The 19,390-nt window shown below is 39.6% G+C and overlaps 1 protein-coding gene across 1 annotated transcript; it reads right to left on the bottom strand.

Annotated features, from left to right (window-relative positions):
* Positions 1 to 3,544: 3,544 nt before the first annotated feature.
* Positions 3,545 to 18,360, bottom strand: LOC133141705 (myosin heavy chain, fast skeletal muscle-like). Its single transcript, XM_061262348.1, has 40 exons — positions 18,349 to 18,360; positions 17,149 to 17,367; positions 16,903 to 17,046; positions 16,655 to 16,811; positions 16,530 to 16,557; positions 16,333 to 16,432; positions 16,141 to 16,233; positions 15,988 to 16,051; positions 15,800 to 15,898; positions 15,609 to 15,712; positions 15,382 to 15,520; positions 15,064 to 15,182; positions 14,761 to 14,910; positions 14,504 to 14,674; positions 14,103 to 14,406; positions 13,858 to 13,925; positions 13,677 to 13,764; positions 13,439 to 13,556; positions 13,221 to 13,344; positions 13,002 to 13,142; positions 12,026 to 12,277; positions 11,646 to 11,888; positions 11,386 to 11,562; positions 11,146 to 11,291; positions 10,971 to 11,061; positions 10,496 to 10,885; positions 10,280 to 10,406; positions 9,844 to 9,962; positions 9,555 to 9,751; positions 9,261 to 9,444; positions 7,832 to 7,997; positions 7,390 to 7,514; positions 6,856 to 7,164; positions 6,549 to 6,752; positions 6,325 to 6,450; positions 5,708 to 5,878; positions 5,482 to 5,586; positions 5,280 to 5,375; positions 4,889 to 5,020; positions 3,545 to 3,565 (listed from the first exon to the last, which is right to left on the bottom strand). Exons 2-40 carry the CDS (start codon positions 17,353 to 17,355, stop codon positions 3,545 to 3,547), a joined length of 5,799 nt encoding a protein of 1,932 aa, XP_061118332.1. The 5' UTR covers positions 17,356 to 17,367; positions 18,349 to 18,360.
* Positions 18,361 to 19,390: the final 1,030 nt, after the last annotated feature.

Below are 19,390 nucleotides of genomic sequence, written 5' to 3'. Positions count from 1 at the left end.
GCTCACGGAGGGCGATTCAGTATTAATTAATATTATCATTTACTAAATAATATATTATACCCTGTATGATATATATAATATGCTCAATTATATATTAGACTGGTGGCTAAGGTGCATGACTGCAAGGTTAATGGTTCAAGCCCCGGTGTAGCCACGATAAGATCCACACAACTGTTGGACCGTTGAACAAGGCCTTTAACCTTGCATGGATTAAAATGGGACTTGTTTTGACCCAAAGTATACAACATATCATAATGAATGCAGTGGAAAAATGTGAAAAAAGAGAGCATTAAATGAACATAACAGAAATTTCCACTTTTTTTAAGTATACAATACGTGGTGGAAGCTCCTTTGGCAGCAACTACAGCTACCAGTCTTTTTGGGTAGCTCTACAAAAGGTTAGCACACCTGGATTTGGAGATTTTCCCCTCACTCCTCTTCGCAGAACTGTTCGAACTGGGAGAGGTTTGTTGGTTTTCGGTGATGGACAGCAACCCTCAAGTCATTCCACTGATTTTCAATTGGGTTAAAGGCCACTCCAGCACATCCATCTTTTTCTTTGCAAGCCACTCCACGGTAGCTTTGGCCTTGTGCTTTCAGTTCAGTTCAGTTCAGTTCAGTTTATTCTTTGTCCCAAATGGGCAATTTGTTTGCAGCAGGACCACACACATACCACACAACAATAGGCATAACACAATACAGACAGACAGACAGATTCTGCACAAGAAGCATAATAAATAGTTCAGTTGTGATAAATATTGGCAGTGCATTAAAAACTGAGTCATTTAAAATCAAGATACAGTTTCAATAAATAGAAGGTAGATGTAAAAAGAGGTAGTGGATTGGGGTATGGGGTCACTAAGTGGACAAGGCTATCTTCTTCTGTTGTGTGCATTCAGTGCTTGAATAGAAAGAGGAATAAAGGAATTTTTGTACCTCTGTTTTAAAGCAATGGGAGTTTTAAATCGTAAGCCAGATGGCAACAACATGTATTCTGTATACAGAGGATGACTTGTATCTTGATAGATATTCATGGCTTTGTTAAACAGCTGCTTGTTGAAATACTCAGTTAGACTATTGAACTTCACTCCCACTATCTTATTGGCCACATTCACAATTTTAAAAAGTGCATTCTTGTCTTTGATAGTGACGTTTCCATACCAGCAAATAATGGAGAACGTCAGGACAGACTCAATAAAAGCTCTATAGAACAGTGTCATCAATGTTTTATCCACCTGAAAGTTTCCTGAGAGCAGAGAGTCTTTGTTGTCCTCTCTTGCACACAGAAGTGGTGCTTTGGGTCATTGTTCTGCTGGAATATGAATTTCTGACCCGATTTCATCAGAAATCTTCAGGTTCCTCTCAAGATCCCCCTCTATTTGGCTCCATCCATCCTCACTTCAAGTTCCCCAGTACCTTTAGATGAGAAACATTCCTGCAACATTATGCTGTAGCCACCATACTTCACAGTCGGGATGGTGTTGTTTTTATTATGGGCGGTGTTGTGTTTTCGCCAAACATACCATTTGTCATTTATGCCAAGTTGTAGAATCCTCAGAGTGTTTTTTTTTTTTTTTTACAAACTTCAAACGGACCTCCAGATGGGCCTTTTTGAGAAGCTGCTTTTTTTTCTTGCCACCCTTCCATACAGGCCAGATATGTCCAATATCTTTGATATTGTTGTGCGATGCACATGTTTTCCTCTGTTGGCTATAAAATTCTGTAGATCCCGATTCCGGGTAGCCTCTCTGACCAATTGCCTGACCAATGCCTTGGACACGTTTTCATATCCCTTACATGTACTTTTCCACAACTTTGTCACAGACTTGTTTTGGGAGATCTTTGGAGCCAATGCTGCTGTCTTTGTGTGAGTAAACAGCTGGTAAACAGCAGTTTCTATTCACGTCATCAAGTTAATTGCTAATTGCTAACACAGGTGTAGGACATTAAGCTATTAGGTGAACCCCAGTTGGGTGAACCCCAGTGTAGCCACAGTAAGATCCACATAGCCATTGGGCCCTTGAGCAAGGCCCTTAATCCTGCATTGCTCCAGGGGGTAGGATTGTCTCCTGCTTAGTCTAAATCAACTGTCAATCGCTTTGGATAAAAGCATCAGCCAAATGACATGTATTGTAATGAAAGCCCTAAATTGGTAAAAGACAAAACTAGGCAAAAAAAATGAAGAAAGTTCCAGATTTGTGGTAATAAATTAACTCAACTCTGGGGACTACAAAGTGAGAAGGGAGTCTACCTATGGAGAAGGAGTCCTTGCAACTTGCAAAAGTCTTTCTTTTTTTAGAATGGCAAGCTCGTTTACAAGTTTGAAGTCTACAGGCAGAATTCATTTTTTTAAATATAGAAAACGTGTATAACCCCACAACGTCAAGTTCAGCATGAAATTACAGAATGAAAGAAAACCAAACAAGAGATTGCATTTATTGAATTGTCTTGTCACTGTAATGTATTCCTTCCACAAAAGCTAGTAAAAATCTCTTGGGAGACACATTGGTCTCTATAGTGCCTCACAGAAATAATATCTAGTTTTGTGGATTTCTTTCTCAAGCCTATTATTCAATTGATATTTTTTACATTTGAGTAATATCAAAATCCTCACATTTAGATTACTACTAGATGGGAATTACATGTAGATACACTTGTAGAGAGTCTCCACAATATAAATAATAATAATAGTAATAATAATAATTATTATAATAATGTGCATCACATCTTTGTAATACTGTGTGTCAAATATGTGGGTTCTTACTAATAATACATCAGTTCATTTTAATGTAATTTCATGTAATGTCAGTAGGTAATGTCTTTCAATTTGTTCCTTGAATGCATTTTTGGAAAGCATTTATCTAGTGTTTACTCAACTTAATGACTTAATGAGGCCTGCTATTAGCTTGCAACTTAACAAGAGCAACCATGTTGTGATGGAATGTGAGATATGTTGGGTTTTTTTTAACCTGGGCAACAGCATGCAGTCAGGAATAAAAGTAGCAATCACAGCAATTACGGGGTCAAAGAGTGTCACCTTTGCACTGGTCTGCTACCTGATGCAAGCGCCATCAGATATTCCCTAATATGGCAACGTCTCAGAGTCACAGGTGACAGCTGTTGGGGCCCAGAGGGTTTGAGTGGCTGGTTGTGCCTAAGATGGAGCTCTACTGTTCTGCTCTGCTGCTGGGTGTTTCACTGACATTTACTGACTGTTCTGTGTGATGTAAACTGTGAACACATAGAATTAAACACAAAGTATTGGGACGTTGAGACTATTATTTTTGAGTGTATTTTTCTGTGTATAAAAAGGTTGTGATTCCTACTATGATCACCCAATATAGATGTAAATGCCGCCAAATTAGTCTGCAAAGTATTTTGCATTTCACTTCATAGTCGCTATAGTCATAGCTCTGAAATTATTAAATAAATTCACAAGATTGTCTGTGTTTCATTAAATTTATTTATTCAGTTTTTGCATTTTTCACAATGGTGTTAATACTGTATGAAACCTGAAGAAGTGTTGTCTGCAGATTAATCTTGTTTATTCTGCTACTTCCTTTCCCTTTAAAATAAGAGGAAAATGTCAGTTACACAGTAAAACAGGGTTATCTACACATGTTCTGTACATTGCTGTTTTTGTGTACGAAGTAACTGAATTAATTACATACAATTTGTCAAATGGCCGATTCTCAACTGTGAAACCTGTTAATGTTTATGGCCATTCTAATAGTTTAAGCAAGCAATGCAACCATCTGGTTAAGAAAAGTAAGAAAAGCACAAGGAAGGAAGAGTCAGTGTGCAAGTTTTCTGGTTTGTTCATGGAAAACTCATGTATGAGTTGAGGTATAGCAAAAGTATGGCATAATCTGTTGAATATGTGGCATTATAAAAATGCACAAGGAGTTAGTTACTAGCTATTTGTGCATTAGTTTGCTTTGATGATAGGTAGTATCTGCAGGTTAACGATGTGTATGAGAGGTTTCAATATGGGCTTAAGAAGAGCCATAGCATTAATACAGCTCTTGCCTTCAACCTTTAAATTCACAATCCCAAACCCTATAGCCAGGAGTCAGCCAAAACAGGACTATAGTGCCACTTAGTGTCTCATGGCCGCATTGTCTTGAAACAAAATTATATGACCAGTATAACCGGGTTTTTGAGTTTTATGATCAGATTCCATTATTTACATACAGTACATGCATCTTGAAATAGCATTTTTTTAACGAAAGAATCTAAAAATCACTGACATCTAGTTTCCATCTTTGTTAATATCCAAATATTTGGATTACGTGGTCCTACCACCAGGGTTTGTCTGAGAATTTGAATACTAACAATTTAGAATGTAATGAAGGGGTAGTTAAGTAAAACATATTTTAATGTGTGAACATGCATTATTTTATCACGGCATGTTATATTTTTGTTACAGTGAAACTGATCGCTATTAATCACTCATTACTCACTAGAAAATAGCTCTGCATGTTTTGGGAAAAGTGGCTGTTTGTAAATGTTAAGAACTTCAAAGTGACGTGAAAGTACATCAATTCTAAGAACTGTAATCATGTCTTGATTACTATTTAATTTACTATAGCTTTATTTTTAAAAAGATTAATCTCATTTTGTTGCTCTACTCCTTAGTTTAAATTAACCATTAATAATACCAGGAGAAATCAAGAAGTAATAAAGAAACTTTTTTCACTGTTAGGAAAGTAAATAATATTTTTGCACCATGTGTTGAATTTGTCATGGTGAATGGGAGAAATATTTTACTACATAAAAGGTGCAACAATATAAAATGTGAAAACGTTCAAGAGAGGTAAATAGGTATTTTCCATTGGCATTGCTGGATTTAAAAAAAAGGGTTTTTTAATAAAATTAATAAACTTACTTTGCCAGCATCACGGCTCTTGGCTCTCATCTTGTTGACCTGGGATTCAGCAATGTCAGCACGCTCCTCTGCTTCTTCCAGTTCATGCTGGACCTTCCTGAACTTGGACAGGTGGGTATTGGCTTGTTCTTCCTGTAAGGGCATCAGACATTTTGTCATGGTTATATGCATATTGGTTACCTTGGCTAGTAACTGCTATTTTTGAGCAAGGTTCTTTATCTGAATTGCTTTAGAAAATATACAGCAGTATATGCAAATAATATAAGCTTTGTAGGCACTTTGGGTGAGTGTTGGCTAAAATAATGAATATAAAGATAATGCTTTTTTCCCTTTGACTGAAAAATAGCATGTAGTCACAACCTGAAGAATTGTTAAAGAAAATGTGACTCACCGCTTCCTCAGACTGCCTCTTGTAGGCCTTGACCTTCAGCTGAAGTTTGTCCACCAGATCCTGCAGTCTGGCAATGTTCTTCTTGTCCTCCTCAGTCTAAATACAAGTAAAGTAAGTAAAGTTTTATTTGTATTATTATTATCTTGTCAGTCCAACGCCTGAACACTTCTACAATGTTATTGAAGGAAACCTTTTCTTATACCTGGTAGCTGAGCTCCTTGACTCTCCTCTCATATTTACGGACTCCTTTAACAGCATCAACACCACGTTTCTGCTCATTTTCAACCTCGCCCTCCAACTCACGAACCTTCAAATAAGAATCATGTTGTACATATGAGTCCAAGTCATTACAGAAAATCACTTGAGGATATACACAGAAAGCTTCATACTATAGTGTCTCTGTTAAGAATGGACAACTGATAGATTACCCTTGATTCCAGTTTCTGGAGCTGTTTCTTTCCACCCTTCATGGCCAGGTTCTCTGCCTCATCAAGACGGTGCTGCAGGTCCTTGACAGTGACCTCCAGGTTCTTCTTCATCCTCTCTAGGTGAGCACTGGTGTCCTGCTCCTTCTTCAGCTCCTCTGCCATCATGGCAGCCTAGAATGTCACATGGAGTTACATTTGACTGAGTTACATTCATTTGTCAGCTGATACACTTATCCCGATTGCTTACATAAAGGGTGAGTAATTTTAATCACAATAGTTTGCCGTATATCCATGACTTAGAAGTAGTAAATACATAAACATACAACATAATGTTAAGTGTCATAGGACAGTGGAGGCAGTGTAGCTAGTGTTCGGAAGAGAGGGAATTGGAATGGATTTGAGGATATTGTTTTATATGTTGCATTGCCAGGGGTAGTAAAGCCTCTTGCTGGACCATTGGCCAGAATTAACACTTGGTATTTTATGTGAGCCCCCAACAATAGCCAGCAGATGAAGATGTGGAATATCTTGGCTGATATGAGATGAGTTACCTGACTTTCAAGAAAACTCAGTCAGATGCATTTCATTGCCTTCACTAGGTTGGTACCGTGACTCACATCAGTGATGGCCTTCTTGGCCTTATCTTCTGCATTCCTAGCTTCCTGGATGGTGTCGTCCACTTCACTCTGGAGCGAAGCAAAGTCGCCTTCCAGCTTCTTTTTGGTGTTGAGAAGGCTTGTATTCTAGGCAGAGACAGATATAATGTTCATGAAGGTGTATTCTGCTTTAAGCAAGTGAGCTTCTGAAACCAAGTGTGTGAAAAATAAGCTTTCATATGTACCTGGGAGTGCAGCAGACCCACACGTTCGCTGGCATCCACCAGCTCCTGCTCTGCCACTTTGCGGCCTCTCTCTGTCTGCTCCAGAGCAGCCCTGAGTTCCTCAATCTCAGCCAGCATCAGGCAGTTCCTGCGCTCCACCATGGCAGCCTGCTCTTTCAGGTCCTCCTGACTTCGGAGCGCATCATCAAGGTGCAATTGGGCATCCTAAGGATTCATATAAACCAGACTTAATAAGTCCTTGGGGAATTCTTCACAATCATTTGAAATTCACAACATATATACCTGGATAAGTTACAGGACAAGTTACCTTTAGCTGCCCTTGGACGTTCCTCAGCTGTTTCTGGGCTTCAGCTGCCTGGCGGTTAGCATGGCTCAGCTGAATTTCCATCTCATTGAGATCTCCCTCCATCTTCTTCTTCACCCTGAGGGCATCATTCCTGCTTCTGACCTCAGAGTCGAGGGTGCTCTGCATTGTGTCAGTCACCCTCTGGCTGTTCCTCTTGACTTGCTCCATCTCCTCATCCTTCTCTGCAAGTTTCCTGTCAATTTCTCCCTTTATCTGGTTCAGCTCCAGCTGGACACGGAGAATCTTGGACTCTTCATGCTCCAGAGTTCCCTGCAAGTGAATATAGCCAATTTTAGACATGCTGTTTGCTACATTGTTTAGTCAAGGTTTTTAGAAAAGGTTCATTTTTAAGTGTAGGCAAGGTAGGGAATACCAAGTGAAAGATTGATTCAGCATTGAGCACACAAATACAACTTCCCTAAAGTACCAATTCATTAAATACAAATTAAACTAAAATATATCATAGCTTTTGATCATTATGATATGGTTATATACCTCTGCCTCTTCCAGTGCAGTCTGGATCTCTGCCTTCTCAGTCTCCACAGTCTTCTTTGCCTTCTCCAATTCATGGATGGCTTTTCCTGACTCACCAATCTGTTCAGTCAGGTCTGAAATCTCCTCTGCAAAAACAAAAACAAAAAAGTCCTTTACCACCACAATACAGTTCTGACTTAATGTATTCTATGTATATTAATATACTTGTATCTGTTTGAGACAGCCATCTGATTGGAAAGGTAAATTGCAAATACAGTACACTTTAATTCAGTCATTGCCGTTTTAAATATAATTGGAAAAGCTATCAGTTACACTTATACAAAGTTACTTTTCTCTTAACTTTAAACTTTGGTTGGATTCTCAGTTACTTTTATTGTGTCCTCTTTTTCCAAAGCTTTATTTTAAATTTCAAGAAATAGCCGTTCATTTTGCTCAAACTTACGTTGCAGGTTCTTGTTCTCTCGTTTCAGAGTCTCCAGATGATCCAGAGCTTCCTCATAGGAGTTCTTCAGCTTGAAGAGCTCAGTGCTGAGAGAACGGGCCTCTTTCTGAGCCCCTTCTACCTCAGCCTGGCCTTCCTCAAACTTCTGCTTCCATTCTGCCAGAACCTAGAAGAAACAAGCAAATTGTAAACATGTTGTCCCCCACCCCCATGTACTGTCACCACCTCTGATTTCATTGGGTGGCGGACAACTGCTTGATGCGGTTATTGATGCAGACTTATTATGAATACAATTATACTAAGCTTTTAAATGGTAAATGATAGTGACTTGAAGTGGTTAGCTAAAATTGTATGACATTCCAAAAAAGTGTAACAGCGGCAGTTGAACCTGGAAAATTAACCTTGAGTTTCATCTGCAAAAAAATGAACAGCTTAACATTTAATCTGCCCAACGTACCCATTCCTACCTTAAATTAGCAAAAGGTCCTATCCAGAGAGACTTGGCATAGTGCAATCAATGTACATTGCATGTCACTTGCCATCTAATGCATATGCCAATTTAGCCTTATTAATATGATCAATATTAATATGATCAATTGCATTTGCATGTTGTGGTACTAAGATTAAAAATAGTAATAATGACAAAGATTTTTTTTTTAATTCCAATGATCAAATTGGCCCTGGTCCTTATCTTTGTTGTGCAGGTCGCAGTTGAAATTGTACTTCCCTCTAGGGTCTTTCAGCGCACTTATCCCTGGTTATGGGTATGTACTTTGCACTTTGTTGTATGTTGCTCTGGATAAGAGCATCTGCCAAATGCCATTAATGTAAAAAGAAATCAGTACAGTGCTAACATTGCCAGACCCTGACGGCATGTTAGGAAATGTGGAGTAATGTTAAATCACCAGAGCAAAGTACACATTTTAAATGCTTACTCATTACATAGCTATTGATTATAGTTTGAAGGATATTTGTTTGGTGTAACACTTGTCTGTTAGCTATCATATTTGGTGCTTTTATAATATTTAGCTAAGCAATCCACTTCATTGGCGTTGTATAAGGCCTAATAAAATTAAAACAGTTCATCTTGCTGATTAAGATGACATAATAAAATTAAAAATAGTTACAAGTTGCAGGAATTACACAAGGAGATTAAAAGGACATTCTGCATTATTAAAATGAGGTAAGGGGCTTATTGAAGAAAACAAATTGGCTGCTGGAGTTAGCTGTATGTGAAAACTAGATGGAGAGACGTTATAATGGCATTGCCGCCCCCTTGTGGTGGACACATTATACTACAGTGTGACCAATGAGCGAACAAATAAACTGACTGGGACTGATCCTTAAACCTCCCCTTTGACTATATAATATATAGAGACAGTGGCACCATCATCATAAGACTGTAATTGTATGCATGTTATTGCATTACCTTGTCAAAGTTCCTCTGCTTCTTGTCAAGATTGGCTGCCTGGGCGTTTGCCCTCTCCACATCAATCATGAGATCTTCCACTTCTCCCTGCAGTCTCTGCTTGGTCTTCTCCAGAGAGGCACACTTGGAGTTCACAGCCTCAATTTGCTCCTCTGCCTCTTGTAGACGTTGAGCCAGCTTTTTCCTGATGGAAGTGGTATCAATTAAAATTTGTAAGATATCTGATGTTATTTACGCATCGACATAAGTTTATTGATGTATGTGAGATTAATGTATGCAGGATTGTGAGATTACTTGGCCTCCTCCAGCTCCTCAGTGCGCTGAATGGCATCAGTCTCATATTTGGTTCTCCACTGAGCCACCTCGCTGTTGGCCTTGGACATTCCACGCTGAAGCTCAGCTTTGGCCTCCTGCTCCTCCTCATACTGCTCCCTCAGCAGGTCACAGTCATGGCGGGCTGACTGCAACCCATGGGCCAGTGCATTCTTAGCCTGTGGAAGATAGAGGACGTTAGCATGAGGTTTGTTACCACAAGGCAAATCTCTACTTATCTGCATGTAGAATAAGAGGTATTATGTATTACCTTAACCTCCTCCTCAAGTTGCCTCTTCAGCTCCTCGCTTTGCTGAGTGAAAGCCTGTTTGCCTCTTGTTAGCTGTGACACCAGAGCTTCCTTCTCTTCCAACTGTCGACCAAATTCACCTGCATGGAGACAGTTGGAAAGAACAATCTATTTCTGTATTTCTCTTTAAATTGTTGAAACCTGAAATAAATGCTACTGTATGTCTGCTGTTTTGTCTGCTGTTTCCTTATTCGTATTAGTGTCACAACACCAAATATAATTAATCACATATATTCATATTCATCACAGTTTGAACGATATTTTTTCTGATTAGGGTTGTTTTATTTAAAATTTGAGGGTTGTCCAGAGATTACTCATGAAATTACACATACTGCAGTGTATTCCACTAAAGTTTTTTTTGGATGTTGAAGACAAAATCTATTAAACTTGTCCTTACCGTTCTCTGTCAACAGTCTGGCTTTCTGTCCACCCATATCATTTATCTGTCGCACATTCTCATCATTTTTGCATTTGATTTCACTGAGTTGGTCCTCAAGAGTACGACACAACTTCTCCAGATTTCCCTGTTAAGAAAAATGATGTCAGTTTTTTGATCTGTTCAATTATTTATCATTATTATAACCTTCATGAAGACAGTCAGAAGGTCACTGACCTTAGTTTTAGCAATAGCCTCCATGTTGCTGGAGAGGTCATCAATTTCCATTTTATATTCACTCTTCTCCTTCTCTAGCTTCTGCTTAACTCGCTGAAGGTTGTCGATTTGTTCTCCCAGTTCAGCCACGCTGTCGGCCTGCTTCTTGCGGAGAGCGGCAGCAGTTGCCTCATGCTGCAGGGTGGACTCCTCCAGGTCACGGCGCAGCTTCTGGAACTCAGCTTCACGCTTCTTGTTCATCTCAATCTGGGCAGAAGTTGCACCCCCTGCTTCCTCCAGCCTCTCACTGATCTCCTCAAGTTCCCTGGAGAGATCAGCTCTCTGTTTCTCAACCTTAGCCCGAGCAGCACGCTCAGCCTCGATTTCCTCCTCCAACTCCTCAATGCGAGCCTGTATGTTGAAAGGGTTAGATGGTATGTTATCCAATGGAATTAGGTGGTAGCGAATTAATATAAGGGATGAGAGGGGACTTTACCTGAAGCTCCTTAATCTTCTTTTGAAGCTGAGCACCCAAGGATTGTTCATCCTCTATCTTGCTGAGGAGCTGGCTGGTCTCAAAGTCCTTCCTGTGAAGCACAAATACTTTCAATATGTAGAGCTGCTCACAGACTCCATTCTGAAGTGGATTGTTCAGTCCAATTATTTCTTACTTCTTGATTTTCTCCTCTGACTGCTGCTTGTCATTTTCCAGATCCATGATGGATTCCTGAGCCATTTTCAGATCCCCCTCAAGCTTTCTCTTAGCTCTCTCAAGATCCATGCGAATCTTCTTCTCTTGTTCCAGAGAACCTTCAAGCTACAAATTAAAATACATAGTTAGGAATTAAGGATCACTTCCATGTTCATATAAAATACAAGCTCACATCTAAAAGAAAGAAAAGCAAGCTCACATCATCGACTTGTTGCTCAAGCTTGGTCTTGGCTTTGGACAGAGTGTTGACTTTGTCCTCCTCTGCCTGCAGGTCATCCAGAGTCTGCTGGTGTGCCTCTTGGAGGGCTTTCTTCTCCTTGGTCAACTTGGAAATGCTCTCATCCTGAGAGGTCATCTCCTCAGTCAGATTTTTCACCTAGAAATAGTCAACAGCATTAGTATAGGAGAACATATCTGGAGCTCAATTTATCATTTTTGATAAGACATTTGCGCTCAAACCTTGTTTTCTGTGGCATGTTTTTCCTTCTCCACTTTGGCCAAGGTGAGCTCCAGGTCATCAATGTCTTTCTTCAGCTCAGAGCACTCATCCTCTAGTTTCCTCTTCTTAGCAGTGAGCTCAGCATTAATTTCCTCCTCATCTTCCAGTCTCTCGGATGTTTCCTTGAGTTTTGCTTCCAGCTGAATCTTACTTTTGATGAGTCCCTCACATCTCTCCTCAGCATCTACAAGGCCTTCAGATTCCTTGGATTATAATGAAAGAGGATTTATAAGTGGGTGAAATAACATCCCCTGGACCAGTAATGTGTTGGTATTAATACTGATTAGCAATACCATGCAATCATTTTGTGTGTGTGTTAAGGTTAAACATTAGAACTCACAGATGCTACTTGGAGCTGCAGGTCATTCTTTTCTTGCAGCAGAGAGACCATTTTCTCTTCAAGCTCCTTCTTCCTCGCCTCTGCCTTGGCCAGATCTTCCTTGCATTTGGTAAAGTCCTCTTTCATTTGGACCATTTCCTTCTCGGCTTCTGCACTCTTCAGAAGTGGTTTGATCTTGAAGTACACCTTCATCCATGGCCAATGTTTCACATTCATGAATGAGCGGATGTTGTACTGGATTGTGAAAATAGACTCCCTGTGTAATGAACACAATGTTATGTTATTGATTTAATGAAATTTATTTAACTTACTTTAGTACTAATAATGAATACTGTTGGGTAAAGATGCAAAAACGTTCTGAGAACAAATAACTTTCAAATTAAGTTTTTTCTTGGTTTAACTAATCTCTTAGTTTACTAATCTTCATTTGAAAAGGGTAAATACAGTTCTGTGATAAAATGTCCATCCATCCATCCATTATCTGAACCCGCTTATCCTGAACAGGGTCGCAGGGGGGCTGGAGCCTATCCCAGCATACATTGGGCGAAAGGCAGGAATACACCCTGGACAGGTCGCCAGTCCATCGCAGGGCACACACACCAATCACTCACACACTCATACCCACGGGCAATTTAGACTCTCCAATCAGCCTAACCTGCATTTCTTTGGACTGTGGGACGAAACCGGAGTACCTGGAGGAAACCCACGCGAACACGGGGAGAACATGCACACTCCACACAGAGAGGCCCGGCCGACCGGGATTAGAACCCAGGACCTCCTTTCTGTGAGGCAGCAGTGCTACCCACTGCGCCATCCGTGCCACCCTCAAGTACATCCATGCACATTCATATTTCTGTAAATGTACCCAGGGAAGTTAATAACAGTGATACTTACACACAGAAGACTGATATATAGGACAAATCAAGATGGGTATTTAAGGTAAAACATCTGTTTCTGACTTTAGTATTGACTATACTTGCCTCCTTTCCATCATCTTCACAAACTCCTTTCTCATGAGGAAACCACGGCACAGAGCCTGAGTCATGGTCACTAGTTTAGCCAGTTTCTCATCTCGCAACTCCTCCAGGGTACCCAGGAGTCCAGCTTTGAAGAACACCTACAGTACAAGCATTTTCAGTTACATTCTTAAAAAACAGACTCATATTTTCAGTTAACAGAAAAGTAGCTCCTTTACCTTTGTGTGCCCAAATTTGTACTGGGTGTGATCCACATCAATGGAGCCCAAGAGCTTCTCAGAAGCTTTCTTGTTGTCAATGAACTGCCCCTCTGGGATAACACTGGCATTCAGTACCTTGTACCTGTAACATTTAGATTGAAGTTGATGTTCTCAGACATTGTGACAAATAGAAAAGAAAAACATGCATATGCGGGTATGGTGAGAGTCTGAATCACCTCTGCTTGAAGTCAGCATAGATAATTCTGCTGGGGAAACCCTTTCTGCAGATTCTGATACCTTCCAGTACACCATTGCACCTCAGCTGGTGGATGACGAGGAAGTTCTCCATGAGACCTGTTGAGGTATTCAGCATTAGGTATCACAGTTTTAAGTGTATATGGGCTGTTTACTTGACCTGCACTTCAAATGTGCAGACAGATTTCACACTTAATTTGTGTACTGTTGAAACAGTACCTGGTGTTTTGGACTCATTGGGAATCAGGCAACGCACAAAGTGAGGATGAGTGCTTCTCAAGTTGGTCATCAGCTTTCCCAAGTTTTCCTGCAGCGTGATACAATAAATGGAGGTCAATTTATGCCACAATATTACAGCTTTGCAGGCTTCCTATTATGTAATTAAGTTATATAAACCTACCCTGAACTGAGAGGACACAGTCTGCATGGAACCACCCTTCTTTTTGCCTCCCTTCTTTGACTTTGACTCTGAAGAAAAAAAAGATTTTTCACTGATTTTATCATTGTATTTTGATATTGACAAATTAGTAAGATTAAAAACATGATTTTAAGGATTAGTATTATTTAAAAGGTTCTGTAATGCCATCTGATTTTTAAAGGTTAAAATCATGGGAATAGTGCTGACATGAGTTTCTTGATTCTTACCCTCAGCCCCAGTAGGTACATACAGGAGAGCCAACAGTTTCACTGGGGACTTCTGGTACAGCTGTATAACAGAGTCATTCAGGGGGTCCTTATTCTTGTCCAGCCAGCCACAGATGTTGTAATCCACAGTGCCAGCATAGTGCACAAGGGAGAAGTGGGCCTCAGCCTTGCCTTTGGCAGGCTTGGGTTTCTGGAAGGCATTGCACTTGCCAAGGTGCTGGTCATACAGTTTGCCCTTGAAAGTGGTATCTGAAGCTTTAGGGAACATGCACTCCTCTTCAAGGATGGAGAAGATGCCCATTGGCTGTTAAAATAGAACATGAACACAATTAAGTCATGAACACGTGAACAAAAAGCACAATTTTACCTTTTTCTGATTTCATTCAGAAACATTTCCTCACCTTCTCAATAAGCTCAATGCAGGCAGCCAAATCCATACCAAAGTCAATGAACTCCCAGTGAATTCCCTCTTTCTTGTACTCCTCTTGTTCCAGCACAAACATGTGGTGGTTGAAGAATTGTTGCAGTTTCTCATTGGTGAAGTTGATGCACAGCTGCTCCATGCTGTTGTACTTTGAGTGAAAATAATGATGCAAGTCAGCACTTATGTTGTATGTTAAAAGCAATGATTTTGTAGTCTTATTACTTCAATACTTACATCAAAGATTTCAAAGCCAGCGATATCCAGCACACCGATGAAGAACTGTCTGGGCTGCTTTGTGTCCAACATCTGGTTGATGCGGACGACCATCCACAAGAACATCCTCTCATAGATAGATTTGGCCAGAGCACTCACTGAATTGTTGACCTGTGAAAATAATATGAACACTCAATACAAACAAACTACTAATGGACGTTGTTAAAGCATTTCAGCAGTCCTTTTTCACGAAAATGAGAGTTTAACGTGCATTGTAATGCAGTTGAACTGAAGAACAGGTATGTTCAATTATAAATACTCTACCTGTGGTACAGTCTGCCCCTTGGTGACAAACTCATTGCCGACCTTCACTCTGGGATAGCACAAAGCCTTAAGCATGTCAGCTGAGTTCAAGCCCAAGAGATAACCAATTTTATCAGCCACTGAAATGAGAATATAGCAAGGTGAGATTCGGGGATTGTCATATAATTTCTGTGAACTGGATGAGTAGTCAAACAAATGCACTCATTTACTATATCCCTGCTTGATAGATTTAATCTTGTACTTTTATTTCATCCCACAGAGTTCATATTTATACATTTAACATGTATGTAAGTTTGGCCAAACAGAATATAGACTCACCCTCTGTGCCATCAGGTTCAGCCTGCTCCTCTCGCTGTTTCTGCTTGAACTTCATGTTACCATGATGCATCACAGCACCAGTCAGCTTGTAGATGCCCATTTTCTCCTCATTGACGAAGCCCAAGGTGTCAATGGCAGTCTAGATGATAAAGATGGGTTTACATTAGAGAGAGAAAGTTCATTCTAATTACAAGCTGTAGTAGCTGAAGAATCAGTGCATCACTCACATCTGTAGCCACCAGCTCCTCCTTATCATCAATACTGGCCACAGTGATCTGGCCCTGGCTGATCATGGGGAAATCATAGGGGTTGGTTGTGATGAGTGTCATTTCTGTGGGAGAAAAATGTTGATTTTCAATCAGTCAGACATTTCCCAAAGTTTTTTTTTATTATTTAAGTTTGGTCAAAGCAATCTCACCAATCAGCTCAGGTTTGTGGTTGGTCATCATCTGATAAAAGATGTGATACCCTCTCTCATCAGGAAGCTGGAATGACACTCTGGACTTCTCCAGCAGATCTGTGCAAGACATGTTTTTAAAATCAAATCAACTTTCCCAAAGTATCAATCTATAAATGTTCAAATTAACAGATTTAAACACAACTCACAAGTTTCAATGTCAGCACTGGCCAGTTTTCCTGATGTGCCAAAATGAATTCTGATGAATTTACCCTATTGGAAACAGTGTTGTTAGCATTGGTGAACTGTCATCAGATACCAATAAATGTCTTTAATGGTTTATGGTTTCCTTTCAGACTTACAAAGCGAGAGGAGTTGTCATTCCTCACAGTCTTGGCATTGCCATAAGCTTCCAGCAGGGGGTTAGCTGCAATGATCTGATCCTCCAGCGATCCCTATGGAAGCAAACACAGGTCACAGCAGATAAACTCCAACATGTTCCTGCATTTTCAATTCCTCCGTTCTAATGTGCAAAAAAACCAACATTTTCTCACCTTGCTTGTGTCTTTCTTTTTGTCACCTGACACTGAGATTGTTGCAAAGTACTGGATGACACGTTTGGTGTTCACAGTCTTACCAGCACCAGATTCTCCACTGGGAAGTAAGAAAGAGAAGAGATCAGATCAGTCTGGGTCCAACACAAGATTGGACTGTTTTATATTTGTACAAGACGCTTAATGGAAATACTTACGTAATCAGGATAGACTGATTTTCTCTATCTGCAAAAACAAAGTGTATTTTTTTAGGAAATCTTTTTACTTACAATTAAGGAAATTTGAAAGTAAAACTTATCCACTATTGCAAATGCAACCTTACCAGTGAGCATGGACTGATAGGCATTGTCTGAGACAGAGAAGATGTGTGGTGGGGCTTCCATGCGCTTTTTGCCTCTGTAGGCCGATACGACATCTTGGTCGTACACTGGGAGCCACTTGTAGGGATTTACAGTGGCACAGAAGAGCCCAGAGTAGGTCTGAAACAGGAAAGTAATGCATTTCATATAAACAGCAGATTCTGTGTAGCATGGAAAAATCATTAATTGTGAACAGTTTTAAAAGTCTTACGTAGATCATCCATGCTGCGTAACGCTCTTTGAGGTTATACAGCACAGAGGCTTCATTGAGGTGAGTCATCATAGCCATGTCCTCAATTTTATCGAACTTGGGGGGGTTCATTGGGGTGACATCATCCTCCTTAACTGTTACAGTCTGAAAGAAGTCATAGCATGATAATCAGCCAAGACACTCACATAGTCAAGCACTCTTAACCTGCTCAGTGGATACTTTTTCTCCAAAGGGTGAAAGACTTACCTCCTGAGTATCAAGCACTTTGACGGTGATTTTGCCTCCATCTTTGCTCAGGATTGTGCCTTTAAGGTACAGCTCCTTAGTATCAGCCACATAGCAGGCTGTCTTGGCATCGAAAGGTTTGCTTTGTGCCTCGATTCGCTCCTTCTCAGGCTTGCGCAGGTATATGGCAGCCTTGCCATAAATGGCCATTTCGGCGTCTGTACTCATGGTTGCTGCTCACTGTGGAAGTACAGATCAGGTCAGGTCAGTTCCATCAACACTGAGTCTCCCTCTACAAACTTTCTTTTACTTTAATGGATATTTTATGCTTATCATTGTAACATTGATCCAAGGCAGCTGGTTGGTGTCATAATTATCTCTATAAAAGAACTAAATTTAAAATCTATTTTAACAATATCGCTTTAGCTTTGTAGGGCTGTAATTGTAGCATATTTAGTCACATGACATCATCATTTACTTTTATACTACCTTGCGTCAAGCAGTTCAGGACCTACAACATTTATTTTCGCAACCTGCTAGCCTCTCTCAGCAAGCTTAAATGGGTATTTAAGTATTTCTTCAGATGTCATTACCAAGCTATTGCTAATAATATATATCTACCATGTATTGGAAAATATATTGATGCCATTACATCTTCCAAATATTTTGGAATTTGGCTGTATGGGAAACACGTCATGACAATTTTGTAAATAAGTTTAGAGTGTCCTTTTTTGTTTTGTATACATACCGTTTCATGTTTAATGCTAGAAGGAAACATATTGTAGCTGCTTATCTGCCTGTTAGTGATAATGGAGACATTCTGTGCATTGGCCTAATTTATCACAGTGTCTTGCCTTTTATCACAAATACAAAATCTGTCATCCTCCATTATGATTTGCTTTCCACTGTGCCTAAATATTCTTCTGATTTTGGGATGCCAACTGTTAGTTACTGAGCCCCATAGTTTTTGAATAAGCTCAGTTTTAGCATTTCATCCTATTTATTTATTATTTCGAGCTTGTTAAGAAAGCTAAGTAAAAGCTGTCAGATCTTTCTCTGACAGATAAGATGCTGTCAGATCAAGAAGACTCTTTCAGTTTCATGATTATTTGTGTACTGTTATACTGTTATATTATGCTGTGTGTTGTAACCTCCCTTACAAATATTTTCTTCTCAATGGGACTCGACTGGGTAAATAAACAATCATATGAAATGACATACCTTTTCTCACCCCCCAAGAGCAGTTGTATTCCAGGACACTGCAAAACAGTATGTTTTTAAAAACACTTTTCCAGTAATTCTGCTGGATTTCCGCAACCAAAAAAGTCAAATGAAAATATGAATTGCCATTTTGACTATCAACAAAACATATTCTGTACATATCGAATCATGAGAACCATGCCATTCAGCCATCTACACTGATTTATCATCTTTTTGCTACACTAAAGTGCTCTGATCTCTTCTCATGCTTCAACTCCATAAAGACTGCATTTCAGCTGTGTTTTAAGAATCAGGTTTCACACACACACGCACACACACACACACACACACACACACTGTCACTCAGGATAACTGTATTGGTACATCATCAAATACAGACTGTAAAATGTTGACTTGGGATCTTACAGTGTATGGCACTCACCACAAGCTTGATGTGCTTCTGTGTTGTGAACATCTCTGTGGGGCTGCTTATATTGGGTTGTAAGTGCCAGCCCAGCACAAGCTAAATTTGGACATCTTTGGTCGAGGTAAGGAATTGTCAGTAGTTTCAGCCAATTATGGGTTTGTTAAGATGTAGTTACTTTTTCCAATATCTATACATATATATTTTCACATTTTTGCTGAGTTTAACAATTACAGTCATGTATGTACTAAAAAGTGTATTTCAAACATATTTAAGTATTTCAAATTTAGAAGTTTAAAAGGATATTATAAATGTATGACAAGTCAGAAAGCTACACCAAAGCTAGCAACTAGTCAAGCTTCCAGCTAGTGATGGGAAGATGATGTTTTTTTACCATTGTTTTACTGTAAAGTGAACCAATCACATACAAACACAATTAATATGAGTTAAAACAGAGCTTCAGTGACTTAAGTTTTCCCTTTACACATACAGAAATTGTGTTGTAAAATGATATGTATTTGGCATTTACACACAAACAAAATCTAATTCATAATACAAAATATTTATTTGAGCTCATATTAATATACATTTCCTGAAAATCATTACTGACTAATGGGGATTGCTAAGGATCATCCAGCT

Source organism: Conger conger, chromosome 12 (genome assembly GCF_963514075.1).
Source record: "Conger conger chromosome 12, fConCon1.1, whole genome shotgun sequence".
NCBI lineage: Eukaryota > Metazoa > Chordata > Actinopteri > Anguilliformes > Congridae > Conger > Conger conger.
Note: the sequence above shows the minus strand (reverse complement) of the source record. Positions and strands in the feature narration are given on the sequence as shown.

What these genes read in the sequence shown, in the direction of transcription:
- LOC133141705 (XM_061262348.1), bottom strand. Translation starts at nt 17,355, where the DNA reads ATGAGTACAGACGCCGAAATGGCCATTTATGGCAAGGCTGCCATATAC. An exon ending in TTGAGCAACAAGTCGATGAT is followed by an intron (nt 11,292 to 11,385) that starts GTGAGCTTGCTT and finishes TTTAATTTGTAG; the next exon opens with CTTGAAGGTTCTCTGGAACA. An exon ending in CCAAGAAGGCCATCACTGAT is followed by an intron (nt 5,879 to 6,324) that starts GTGAGTCACGGT and finishes GTGACATTCTAG; the next exon opens with GCTGCCATGATGGCAGAGGA.